Source organism: Rana temporaria, chromosome 4 (genome assembly GCF_905171775.1).
Source record: "Rana temporaria chromosome 4, aRanTem1.1, whole genome shotgun sequence".
NCBI classification, from domain to species: domain Eukaryota; kingdom Metazoa; phylum Chordata; class Amphibia; order Anura; family Ranidae; genus Rana; species Rana temporaria.
Genome location: NC_053492.1, coordinates 38,880,119 through 38,894,757, shown reverse-complemented (window position 1 = coordinate 38,894,757; position 14,639 = coordinate 38,880,119). Strand labels below are relative to the sequence as shown.

Genomic DNA, 14,639 nt, shown 5'->3' with positions numbered 1-14,639 from the left:
TAACATTGGTTTCATTGGGCCCCATTGTTGGTGTCATTGGGAGGAATTGTGCCCATTGTTGGTGTCATTGGGAGGAATCGAACCCCATCATTGGAGTCATTGGGAAGAATTGTGCTCCATTGTTGTCGTTGGTAGGAATCAAGCCAGATCTTTGGTGTTGATGGGAGGAATTATGCCGTAACATTGGTTTCATTGGGCCCCATCGTTGGTGTCATTGGGAGGAATTAAACCCCATCATTAGTGTCATTGAGAGAAATTGAACCCCATCATTAGTGTCATTGAGAGGAATTGTGCCCTTCATCGGTGACAGTGAATCAAATAGCACCCCAAGGGCCGGTAAAAAGCAAGCAAAGGGCCCCAGAACCGCAGTTTGGAGACCACTGGACTAAACAAAGGAAAACAGTTTTTTTTTTTTTTTTTTTTTTTGCCCTGATGCAGTTTCTTTCAAAACAACTTATCCATGACATAAAGATGTTTTGTTAGACAGGTGACTTCTTGGCAAATAAACCACATATTTTATAATTAATCCTGTTTGACTTCTTTTTTGTAAAGCTGCTTCTCTACACTCCTAAATGAGAACAACAAACATAGTGATAAGTCACATGAATGTGGTAAGAAGAACACAGATAGGTAGATTCAGAGAGAAGTGCCTAAACTTGCGGTGGCGTAGCTTAGCCTGTTTAGGCTACGCCGCCGTAAGTTAGCTAGGCAAGTACATGATTCTCAATGTACTTGCCTGCTAATATACGGCGGCGTAGCCTAAAGCGTGCGGGCTGTAAGGGCGCCGAATTCAAATGTCTTGGAGGGGGCGTGTTTGATGGTAATGAGGCTTGACCTCATGCTTTTTACGTTTTAATTTAACTGCGCATGCGCCGGGCGCCTACATTTCCCAGTGTGCATTGCGGCTACGTACGCCGCACGGGCCTATTGATTTCGACGTGGACGTAAACAACGTAAATCCTGAATCGCGGACGACTTACGCAAACGACGTAAAAAATTTAAATCTCGCAGCGGGAACGGCGGCCATACTTTAACATTGTTATTCCACCTAATAGATGGAATAACTTTAGGCCTGCTAATGCCTTACGGAGACGGCGTAAATCGACTGCGGCGGCCGGGCGTACGTTCGTGAATCGGCGTATTAACTCATTTACATATTCTACGTCGACCGCAATGGAAGCGCCACCTAGCGGCCATCCAAAATATTGCAATCTTAGATATGTTTAAGCGTATCTCTGTTTGAGCATACGCTTAAACATATGTCGGCATAGATTCTGAGTTAGGTCGGCTAATCTACTGATAAGTCGGCCTAACTCTACCTGAATCTACCTAAGAGTACCCACTTGACTCCTTTAGTCTAAACTAAAAACTAAACGGAAGACTGCAGTGCTCTGTCCCCTACCGAAGTGGAAAAACCCTTAAGCTAATGATGTGCCTTTAAACCTATTTGTGCTTTCTGTTCCTAATTGGTAGGTAAGAGGAATAAGCTTGTGTTTTGGGCTTAAGCCAGAACAATTAGCCTTTAATGACCCGTGTCTGTCTCTGAGCTCTCATTGAGAAAGTCAGACTATGCCCACCCTCACCACCCAGCTCCACCATTCATAGAAGCCATACTACAGTTACTATCTAAGATATACACATTCTTCCCCCTAAAGAAGATCGTTTATATCCAATAGATTGAAACGCGTTGGGGATACCATATATGGCAATCCACAGTGGTGAATTGTACATGTTATTGTGGTATTTTGGACATCCATTAGAATATTGTACACCAGAGCTTATGTTGTTATCCCTTTAATGTTCATGGATTTCTTTTTCACTTTCTTTTTTATACAACTATTGGGCTAGCTGCATTCTGTCTATACCTAGTGAAGGTGGGTACCCAACTTTACTACAGCTAATATATCCTTGGAGGAGGATGTACCGGTAATCTAAAAAAAGAGGCATCAGCACAAGAGACACATCCAAATTACTAAGTTATGTCTCTTGTGCTGATGTGTGTTTTGTTTTGTTTTGTTTTGGCTTCACCTAGGCTTTACATTTTTGTTTTTGAGTTTGGATACACTTAAAAAATTCCTTTTTAACTGAATTTTTTTTTGCCTGTATACAATCTTTGCATCTATATTTCGAATAACTTTTTTTATATACTGTTTTTCATAAGAATAACGTGTTCTATTTTTTACTTGTGGAGGCTTTTTGACCATTCCTACTCTTAAGCTTATGATTCTCCCTTTTATCTCCAGGTGTTGTCACAGACATGTATCTAATGGATCCAATCACAATCATCCTCTTCATTGTTACCTGTGTTTTTCTGGCAATTGTTCTATATGGACAGAAGCAAAATGTTCATAAAAACTACCCCCCGGGACCTCCTACTTTTCCACTCATTGGAAATATGCACATTATAAGCATGGAAAAACCTTATGTGACATTTCACGAGGTAAGATCCTGGGTATACAAATGTACAATTTAAAAGAGGTCCTTCAACTAAAATAATGGAGAAGTGTGTTTCCTGTATCCAATAGTAATATATGGACATTGTCACTGGGAGTGAAGTGATGGAACTGCAGGGTTGGTGGAGATTTGCACAAGCTCTGCGGTACCGGCTCAGGAATACTGCATATCTGGAAGAGGTGTTTTCTAACCAAAGCTGTGTCTGTAGTGCAGTAGTGTCAACGGTGTAAGACTTATGGCCATGTATTACAAAGTGTTAACTGTGCAAGTTGTCCAGCTTACATCTAAGTTTGGAATTCCACCTTAATGCTGAAGTCGCATGACCACAGCTTTTGCCTACCATGCAGAGATTATCTAGCTTTTACAATGTCCCCACCGGGAGTGTCACCCCCCCCCCTCCCCACAGCTAGTACAACTCTTCCGCCTGACAACAGCATTACTATATAGACCGAATCCCTTTTTTTTTTTACGTGGAAATTTACATATAGTGGTATGTGCCTACATACTGGTGTTATGTAGGCTATCTCTTCCTATAAGGCTCAGGTCTACAGTTTTTCAGAACTTGTATTAAAGTGGGGATCGAACGTTTGGGCACCCCAGGTAAAAATTTGTAATAATGTGCATAACAAAGCCAAGGAAAGATGGAAAAATCTCCAAAAGGCATCAAATTACAGATTAGACATTTTTATAATATGTCAAAAAAAGTTAGATTTTATTTCCATCATTTACACTTTCAAAATTACAGAAAACAAAAAAATGGTGTCTGCAAAAGTTGGGGCTACGCAGGAACACAGATCTCTGTCTTCTCCCAGCCAAACCCCCCCCCCCCCCCCAAACAGTTAGAAAGCACTCCCTAGGAGCACATTTAACTGTTTGATCGCCTCTGATGTTAACCCCTTCACTGCCAGTGTCATTAGTACAGTGATGGTGCATTTTTTTTTTTAGCACTTATCACAGTATTGGTGTCACCGGTCCTCAAAAAGTGTCACTTAGTGTCCGATTTTTCTGCCGCAATGTCGCAGTCCTGCTTAGAACTGCTGCTCGCTGCCCTTACTAGTAAACAATGAATTAAAAAATCTATCCCATAGTTTGTAGACGCTATGAATTTTGCACAAACAAATCAATATATATATACGCTTATTGTAATTTTATTTACCAAAAATATGTAGTAGAATACATATTGGACTAAATTTATGAAGACATTTAATTTTCGATTTTTTATTGTTTTATTTTATTAGGTGTGTTTGATGGCAAAAAGTAAAACATTTAAAAAAAAATATATATATATATATATTTATTGGGTTACAGTCCACCAGGCTGAAGGATGCTCAATACAGTAGTTTCTCAATAGCAGAATTATATTTCCTAGTTCCTTTTGAGGCCAAGTCCATATCATATCAGTTAAATTTCTTCCAATGTCCCCACAACTCCATTATGGTTCTCAACATTGTTCTGGAAAACTATTCATATACAGTAGATATAAAATAATACCCATAAATTCAATAAAGTGTAAACTGAATGGTTAGCAAATAACAAATGAATGATAGAATCCCACATTTGATGAAATGTTATGTTTCCCATTATATATTGCTTTGACTAATTGGATAGCAAAATGTAATATGTATAATGACTTCAATCTTCTCAAAGTATTTCCATTTCTATTTATGTTTTGGTTGTTATATGGAATAGGACACTTTTTTTTTTTTTTCTGAACTATAAAAACATATATATATATATATATATATATATATATATATATATATATATATATATATATATATATATTGTCATGGACCTTGAGATATTAAAGTGTTTCTACTTGACATATGTTACACAGGAGAGGGACATTCAATGCAAGGCTTTTGAAATGCTAAGTGGAACCAGCTTGCGAAATACCTTTTATTGTGTTCTGCAGGTTAAGAGCGGGTGTCGGAGTCAGGCCGTCTAGCTGGAACCAGGTTATTGTGTACATTGATTACCCCCTGGGGCTTCTGTCTCAATACACAAGTCTTTCTATCCAAGCTATTGGACCAATCCCTGTTGACAATTTCAAGTCCTCATTTGCATGGTCAAGGGGGACCTGAGTGAAGACTGGATATACTTTACAATTGACCAATAGGAAAGCGGTTGTTGGGAGTGGGATGTTCCAAAATTCTGTATAAAAGTGTGCTGTGTACTTGAAATAAAGAGTCCTGTTGGAACTTACATACAGCCTGCCTGGTGTTTGTTCTTAATGGGTCCGAATGGCACATAGCTGTAATTCGGATCCCGGAACCTTGGATGACTGGACCATCAGACGTTGCAATCTGCAAGCTGACTCACTGGTAGCAGAGGAGTGTCGGGAGAGCAGGACCTGGGCGAGGAAGGATCTCGTCACATTGGTTGGCAGCGGTGGGATTTGCTCTCCAGTTACTGGGACAACTCCAAACCACCACCATGAATGACCAGCTATGCAGCCTGGAGGAGAACCATGCTAAAAGACTTGCTTGAGAGCCGTGGAGGGACCGGTGGGAAGAACAAGGCCACCCTGATCATTGCGCTAGCCGAGATGGATCAGAGGGATGGTGATGCAGGACCCCGGTCAGTTGAAGACTTGTTCCAGCAGCGAGTTCAACAGCGGTTGGCATTATATGGTGCGAACCCATCAGAGACCGCCATACAGAATACCATTAGAGACCTCCAGCGGCAGGATGAGAGAGAACGAGAGCGACAACAGAGAGAACGAGAGCGGCAACAGGAGCTGAGAATTGCAGAAATACGGCGATCGGTAACAACGCCTAAAGAAGCAGCACCAAATGAAAGAAGAGGAGAGGTACAGATATCAGTAACCATGGAAGAGGAATTCAGAAGGAGGTTGCGAGAGAAGCAGATACAGCGCAGAGGACCAGTATCAGAGGAGGTCCTGCTTGGATGGTCTGATTCGATCCGCTGCGAACTCTGGAAAGAAGCGCTAGCCCGCGAGCAGCGACACCAGGGAAAAGCTCTCCCCTCCATCCATGTAAGGTACTGGTCACAGTATGAAGTACGGATGCTGTTATTGGGGGAACAACCAAAGCAGGAGTGGACAGCAGAGTTAAGCAGGCTGATCCGGGAAGAGATGCGGTTGGACGAGAGCTACAGAGCCCTCCGGTGGTATGTAGTCCAAGAGTGCCCGTGGTCAGCGGATGACAGCCCCACGGAAGGCTTTGACTATGATGGCCTGGGATTGTTGTATTGGAGGATGTCCAGGGATCCCAACTTTGGGAGCGATCGGGAGTGGCGTTGGGAGGAAATAATGGAGCACAGAGAGCGAAGACTGAATGTCCCGGAAGTGCACTGGTTACAGGAAGATTTGGAATTCCTGGCCGCTCAAGAATGGGAACTGGAAATCACCTACAAACAGCTGCTAGACTCCGCTCAGCAGCAGGGTGAGGTTCCCTTTACCTGGGACTATGAGGAAATATCAGCTGACAGTGATGAAATCCTGGCTGATGAATCAGCAGTGGAAAATCGGGAGCTTGCCATTCCCAAAGCTGAAGTGCTGACCGCACGGCCGAGCTCTGCTAACCTCTGCTCAGTACCCATAGCATCTTCTGGGTTCCATGGACAGGAGATGGTGAACCTCTATCCCCAGACACCAGTTGTAGAGACAGGGGATTTGATAGACTTTTCTGCTGAGGAAGAACAACCTGGGGAGCCTCCAGCAGAAGAGCTGGTATCAGGGCCAAACTTCACTGTGCTCTGCCCAGCACCAAGGGCAGTATTTGTGGAGTTACAAGGAACTTCCCCAGCTGAAGCGCTGGTCACAGGACAGAGGGATCAAGACCTCTGCCCCACCCCCGTGGCAGTTCCGGAGGCTCAGGGTGAGAAGATGGCAATCACTCCCCAGCCACAGATTACAGAATGTATGGACTGTTCAGAGGATGTTATGGATTATGCACCCCCAGCAGAAGTGCTGGCAACAGGGCAGAATGCTAGCCATCTCTGCCCAGCACTGGGACCAACTGTGGAGTTCCAGGGAGCCGGGGCGGTTGGCCCCCCTCCCCAGCAACAAGCTGAGGTAGTAAAGCTGTTACTCCCAGCTGAATCACTGGCAGCAGGGCAGGATGCTACTGGCTGCTGCACACAACTACAGCTTGAGCGGATATCGGTGGATGGGACTGTGGTCCCCACTCACAGCAACCCAGCGGAAGAGCTGGCAACAGAGCAGAGTGCCCCAGGCCTCTGCTCTCAACTAACAGAAGAGAGGGTTCCTGTGGTAGTGGATGGGACTCCGATCTCCACAGACACAACCCCAGAAAATGGTGCGGCACTGAGACAGGAGGATGTCGGCTTTGCTTTGCAAGCACCGGGGGATTTTTACCTAGCATCAGTGGATGGGACTGCAGTCTCCACTGGTATACCCCAGGAATGGTGGCCAATTGGCCCAGATTCCCAATGGCATGATGAACTGAGCCCAGCCACCCTGTCTTCTCTCCAGCGGCTGAAAGGACTCCAGGGAGAAGGGCCAGTCCAGGCCTCTCCCCAGCGGCAGGCGTGTTCTCTGAGAGAGGCAGAGATTGGCTGGGTGAGTAATGCTCTCTTTGGGACAAGGTATCTGGGGTACTGGGTGGGTACCGAAATTGGGGTCTCTCCCAGTGTTAGTCTCCTGCCAAAGGGGGAGATGTGTGACAGACCTAGCCGGGACAGGGGCTTTTGGAGAGGACTGAATGTGAGCCTCTTGCCGTCCGATTATGGGCCAGGACCTCAAAACAGGAAGGCAGATGGGTCATCCCAGCACAGTCCTGGAACTTTAAGACTACTTTTCCAACATCCTCGAGTTGACCCGTTTGGGTCCCACTGCGGCTGTTGGACTGGTTCCCAGGGGAAGTAATGTCATGGACCTTGAGATATTAAAGTGTTTCTACTTGACATATGTTACACAGGAGAGGGACATTCAATGCAAGGCTTTTGAAATGCTAAGTGGAACCAGCTTGCGAAATACCTTTTATTGTGTTCTGCAGGTTAAGAGCGGGTGTCGGAGTCAGGCCGTCTAGCTGGAACCAGGTTATTGTGTACATTGATTACCCCCCTGGGGCTTCTGTCTCAATACACAAGTCTTTCTATCCAAGCTATTGGACCAATCCCTGTTGACAATTTCAAGTCCTCATTTGCATGGTCAAGGGGGACCTGAGTGAAGACTGGATATACTTTACAATTGACCAATAGGAAAGCGGTTGTTGGGAGTGGGATGTTCCAAAATTCTGTATAAAAGTGTGCTGTGTACTTGAAATAAAGAGTCCTGTTGGAACTTACATACAGCCTGCCTGGTGTTTGTTCTTAATGGGTCCGAATGGCACATAGCTGTAATTCGGATCCCGGAACCTTGGATGACTGGACCATCAGACGTTGCAATCTGCAAGCTGACTCACTGGTAGCAGAGGAGTGTCGGGAGAGCAGGACCTGGGCGAGGAAGGATCTCGTCACATATATATATATTGTACATGTGTTAAAGATCACCTAGAACTGCCATTTTATCTGATGAATTACCCACTGGCTTCTCATAGGTTGAACTATTAATTTTATTTCTTCTTAATATTGCAGCTTGCTGAGAAGTACGGCTCAGTGTACAGCCTACAGATAGGGACACAGAAGATGGTTGTGCTACATGGCTACGAGACGGTAAAAGATGCTCTGGTCAACCATGCTGAGGAGTTTGCTGGGAGACCCAATCTCCCAGTTTTTCTAGACCTTGCCAAGGAACATGGTAACTATATTTGTATATATTTTTTTTTTGTATGGCTGAAATACATACAGGCAGTCCCTGAGTTACGAACACCCGAGTTACAAACGACTCCTACTTACGAATGGACCTCAATGCTGGCCACTTGTGCTCCATGCTGGCACCTCGGAGCAGCTATCTTGCAGCGCCAGACACATCCCACACTGCAGTACTGCATGCCCAAATGCGCCCTGACCATCCCACATCCCTGCATAGGCTGAAGTTACACTTAAAAATGCACTGTTTTGACTTCCACACAAATCCCACTTAAGAACAAACCTACAATCCCTATTGTGCTCGTAACTGTCTGTACAGAAAAATTGTATATACTAGTGTAGCATGGCCCACTTGGGGACTGCTTGGATTTACCTGCTCATCTGCATCTCCATGACCCTGCAAACATTCAAACCCACCTGACACTCTGGGTTTAGACATCATTGCAGCACTTTTAAGTAATAAGACAACACTTGGGCCCAGATGCACAGAGAGCAAGGCACACATTACGCCGCCGTAGAGTAACCAATGTACGCTACGCCAACGCAGCGCAGAGAGGCAAGCAATGCATTCAGCAAGCCAGTGCTCCCAACACTGCGCCAGAGTGGCATGGTATTCGAAGGCATACGCAGGCTTAGGTGGAATTGGGCGTGACCCATGCAAATGAGGCGTGACCCCATGCAAATTTTGGGCTGAGCGCCACACAGATACGTATCACGAACTGCACATGCGCCTTTACGTGGATGCATCCCCCTGTGCCTGCTTACAACCACGTCGGAAAAACTGCCTAAACTACGCCGGATCACTGTGTATGGCGTGAACGTAACCTACGCCCAGCCAGACACACGTCCAACGTAAAATACGCCGGCTTGTGTTCCCTGGTGCAGACCTTTGCATGCCTGCTGCTGGGTTGCACCTCCTTTATGGGGAATAACTTTATACCGGACGTACAACTTACGCGCACCTCGCGTAGCCTGCGTCGGGCGCATGCAGGTTTGTGAATTCGCCGTATTTCCCTCACTTGCATGTTTGAATGGCTAATCAATGGGAGCGGCACCATGCACCCAGCCTAAATGTGCGCCCACCCTACACCGGCGTAAGCAAGCTACGTCGGCGGGGTGTAGCCTGTATTTAGGCGCATATCTGTTTGTGGGTCTGGTGCACAGATACGACGGCGCACATTTGCACTTACGTCAGCGTAACTTGTTATACGTCGGCGTAAGTGCTTTGTGAATCTGGGCCTTGATGTTTATATTCTATTAACGTTTACTGGAATACTTTGGTTAAGAAATCGTGGATTTTTTTTCCAACGGAATTTTGGCTCAAACTTGTCTTGCATACACACGGTCACAGAAATGTTGTCGGAAATTGTGAACGTCAAGAATGCGGTGACGTACAACACTACGACGAGCGGAGAAAAATTAAGTTCAATGATTCCAAGCTTGCGTCTAATTGATTACGAGCACGCATAGGATTTTTGTGCGTCGGAATTGCACACAGACGATCGGAATTTCCGACAAGAACTTTTGCTGTCGGAAAAATTGAGAACCAGCTCTCAAATTTTTCTTGTCGGAAATTCCGACAGCAAATGTCCGATGGAGCCTAAACACGGGATATCCAACCGCAAGCTCACATCGAACATTTGTTGTTGGAAATTCCGACCGTGTGTTCGCGGCATCAGACATAACCTGGAAAGGATAAGTAATATTAAGCATTAATTCTGACAATACTTTTAGAAAGAGAAACCTTGGCTGGCCTGTTTGTACTGTGTTCCTAATGAGAGCTTAAGAGTCCCTTAAGCAGCAATGACAGAATGTCCCCATTGCAGATCTGATGGTATTCACCTGCAGTGGGAGCTCATTAACTTTATCCAATAAAGTGTAGTAGCAGAGTGGTGGTGTATCTTGTGATGACTGTGGCTACAACGCCCATGTACAGTGTTCAGATAGAAATGCAGTAAAAAGTTCCTAAAGTAAAGCTGTCTCTGCACAGTGTCCCAGTAAACAACCAAGGAAAGGTTTTCAAAGGTGGGCAATTGTCCTGTCACCATCGACCAGGCCGATTCAGTACCTTGCAGAAAGCGATTTCCAGATAAATGTCATGGCTGCGGGCCCGCTTGTGATGATCAGCCAATATGGAGTCCGTAGCGTGGGTTGCTACACTGTCGAGTTGGTGCTGTTCAGATGTCCGACAAACCACAGGCAGAGCTGGTACCCTTTCTGGGTCAGGAAGGAATTCTGGATACCGTGTGGTAGGCCGCGACCTCACTCTCCTTACACGGAGAGGCCCATCCACACACAAGGCCCACGAGGAAGAGACCATGGGGCGGGTCTCTGGTCTCTTTTATAGCTCTTCCCAGCAATCTCGTTGATGGTAGCAAAGATGCCTGGGATATGTGGTTTGGGTGTATAGTAATGCAAGGGAACAACCATCTGAAAGAACTACAAATCCCCAAATCCCTTTAGTTGGGCTCAAAAATATGATGTCAGTTTAGTAACGCTGGGCACCAGAGGGATAAATGATATACAGATAGGGTGCGGAATAGCTGCTTATTGCAATTGTGGTCCACATAGCTACACTAGCCATTTTTCATCCAGAGTGCCGTGGCACTCTGGAGTGTCCTCTGGATTCTTCAGTGCTGCCTCGCCAAAATTGTCACAAAATACCCAAAAGCATCTATATGTTCTTGTAAGGTTTTTATGAACTTATGAGTGCCTGGTTTTCTCCAGACATGACGCTTGCCATTCAGGCCAAGGAGTTCAATCTTTGTTTCATCAGACCAGTGAATTTTGTTTCTCATGATCTGAAAGTTCTTCAGGTGCCTTTTGGCAAACCCCAGGTGGGCTGTCATGTGCCTTTTACTGAGGAGTAGCTTCAGTCTGGCCACTCTAACATACAGGTCTGATTGGTGGAGTGCTGCAGAGATGCTTGTTTATCTGGAAGGTTCTCCTCTCTCCACGGAGAATGCTGGAGCTCTGTCAGAGTGACCATCAGGTTCTTGGTCACCTTCCTAAGGCCCTTTTCCCCTGATCGCTCAGTTTGGCCCGGCCGCCCACTCAAGGAAGAGTTCTGTTGGTTCCAAACTTCTTGCATTACGGATGATGGAGGCCACTGTGCTCATTGGGACCTTCAATGATGCAGAAAGTTTTCTGTACCCTTCCCCAGATCTGTGCCTCTAAACAATCCTGTCTCGGAGGTCTACAGACAATTCCTTGGACTTCATGGCTTGGTTTGTGCTCTGACATGCACTGTTAAGTGAGGGCACTTTATATAGACAGGTGTGTGTCTTCCAAATCATGTCCAATCAACTTAATTTACCACATGTGAACTCCAATCAAGTTGTAGAAATATCTCAAGGATGATCAGTGGAAACAGGATGCACCTGAGCTCAATTTTGAGTGTCATGGCAAAGGCTTCAAATTATGTACATGTGATTTATTTTTTTATTTTTTTTTGTCTTTTATTTTTTAGTAAATTTACAAAGATTTCAAGCAAACTTCTTTCACATTTTCATTATGGGATATTGTTTGTAGAGTTTTGAGAAAAGTAATGAATGTAATTAATTTGGGGAAAAAAGGCTGTAACATATAAAATGTGGAAAAAGTGAAGCACTTTGAATAACAAAATATACCAACATTTCTATACTGTGTCCCTAACCACTTGAGCTCTGAAGGATTTTAACCCCTTCATGACCTGGCCATTTGTTTGCTATCCTGCATTATTTGGCAATTGTGCAGTCATGCAACACTGTACCCAAACGCAGTGGCGGCTGGTGCTCCATTTTTTGAGGGGGCGCAAACAAATCCCCAACCAGGCCCCCCCCCCCTCCAACGTCACTCGCAGACAATGGGACCTGCAGAAAGACAGAGGGATTGGATAGGACAGATACATAGATAGATAATTAGATAGACAGAGAGACAGATAGACAGATATTCTGATTGATAGATAGATAGAGAGACATACATAGATAGATAGACAGACAGACAATTAAACACAAAGAGAGAGAGAGAGATAGAGCTATAGATAAATATAGAGATAGATAATTAGACAGATAGATAATTAATTAGACAGATAATTAAACATACAGATAGATTTAGATAGATAATTAGACAGAGAGATATAGATAGATACTGTAGATAGATAATTAAACAGACAGATGGATATAGATAGATAGATAGATGGATAGATATATAGATAATTAGACAGACAGGTAGATAGATTTAGATAGATAGATGGATACATAATTAGATGGATAGACAGACAGATAATTAAACAGACAGATGATAGATAAACAGATAGATAGATAGATAGATAGATAATTAGACAAATATATATATATATATATATATATATATATATATATATATATATATATATATATATAATATATATATAGATAATTAGACAGACAGATATAGAGAGATAATTAGACAGACAGACAGATATAGAGAGATAATTAGACAGATATAGAGAGATAATTTGACAGACAGATATAGAGAGATAATTAGACAGACAGACAGATATAGAGAGATAATTAGTCAGACAGGTAGATATAGATTGTCTAATTATCTATTTATCTATCTAATTATCTAACAGATAGATAGATAGATAGATAGTTAGATAGATAATTAGACAAACAGATAATTAGATAGACAGACACACACACATGCTCTAAGAAGAAAAATGTTACTGCGCTGATCTAATTATCCAGAGGTGTTTAATCTCTGGGAATATGGACATAAGTGAAATATCAGGGCCACAATGTACCCAATCTTAAGTGTGAATAACCTGAATACAAACAATAAAAAATATAAGAAATATATGAGTCATACAAATGTGACACAGTGATTTCAAACTTAAATCATATATCTAGATCAGTGTGTCAGCATACAATCCATATGCCACAGTGCTTCTATGAGAAAAATGGCTGTTGCTGCTACTGACCAACCAAATAGTGAAAACAATACGAAAGATATTACAAAAAAAATATTATATATATATATATATGTGTGTGTAAAAACCTAATATGCAGTACGCCAACTGCACCGTGAGTTGTCCAATAACCAATATTGGAACAAAATAAAATAAATATCAATAAAAGTGAAATAATTATCAAACAACCATACAAATGTGCAATGTGCTGGCTGCACTTAAAAATAGTCCAAATGACAGGCAATCTTGCTCTTATACAATAGGTTCCAGCAAACACAAGGTTCAATGTTGGTAATGCTGTGTACAGGAAAGTGCCGCTATCTCTTCCACCCGACAAAGATGTGCCACCATCACCAATGGTTAAAATCAACACTCACCAGACCCCAGATATTATTAGGCTCCAAAGTGGTGTCTTTTCTTTGTCGGTCAGTGGGTGTTGCCTCCTTTTTCCCTTTTACAAGGTGTCATCAATTCCTCAAAAACAAGGGGCTCATCATGGTGTAGTATATTAAAATATGTATTTATTTAAAAAAGGTAAAAAAATATAACACTTACAATATAAAGTGCCTCTGACCGGCACTGAGTGTCTTTGGCAGTGTCAACCGTTAAAAGCCGCTGACCAGCATTTAAGTGGCGTCCTAAGGGGTGTGCTTGCTCCGCATGTATTGCTACAAGGGGTCCGTGCGCGCTGGTGTGCTGCACCCTCAATGTGTGTGTCCAAACAGCCTCTACGCGTTTCGCTAGTTGCGTCGTCAGGAGAGCTGTGGACACTACTGTTTAGGCTGTATTTATACCCCTGTGGATTCCCTGAAATGCTGCAAGGTAGTCACAGGAAACAGGAAGTCTTCCGGCCACCATCTTAGCTGGTGGTGCAGGAAGTTCCTGTTCCACCATTTTGGTTCCTGGATACCTGGCTTTTTGCCAGTCCTGGCCATTCACAGGAAACAGGAAGTCTTCCGGCCGCCATCTTAGCTGATGGTGCCGGAAGTTCCTGTTCCACCATTTTGGTTACTGGATACCTGGCTATTTGCCAGTCCTGGCTGTTGTTACTGGGTGTCAGCAATAAAAATATAAATATAAATATGCCCAGCAGCCAGGGTGGCTGTATGTGTGGGGCGCTATGTGCGCTGCTACCTCCGTTCGTTTGTGCACCTCCCCCCACCCCCGTGTGCGGGCGCTTGTCGCCCTGTGTGTTATTCCCTGTATTATCGCCGCAACCGGAAGTGCTTGTGCGGCCACCTTCCCTCCGTTACCGGAGGTGTCCGTTCCGCCATTTTGGTTACTGGCATCCTGTGTTAGTCTATGCCTATTTTAGGTAATGGCTAATTCCCCACACAGGATGTAATATTGGTTATTTTAGCTACTGGCAATAGTCCCTGTGTAGCAGTCACCGTCTCTGGTTGACGCTGCCAGGGACACTTTACAAAAAACAACATTTTATCACCTATATTACTGTAAGTGGTCAAAAAACTATGTTTACTAAAAGTTTTATTTACTAAAAATTAATCAAACACCATGA

At 43.8% G+C, this 14,639-nt stretch overlaps 1 protein-coding gene across 2 annotated transcripts in view; it reads left to right on the top strand.

Moving 5' to 3' along the window:
• The window catches only part of LOC120936137 (cytochrome P450 2K4-like), a 65,592-nt gene that overhangs the window by 19,198 nt on the left and 31,755 nt on the right, over positions 1-14,639 (top strand). For both annotated transcript variants that reach the window (XM_040348272.1, XM_040348273.1), the window contains exons 2-3: positions 2,244-2,440; positions 8,017-8,179. In XM_040348272.1, coding sequence (XP_040204206.1) covers positions 2,258-2,440; positions 8,017-8,179 — 346 coding nt within the window. In that variant the 5' untranslated portion in view covers positions 2,244-2,257. The remainder of the gene's footprint in view (positions 1-2,243; positions 2,441-8,016; positions 8,180-14,639) is intronic.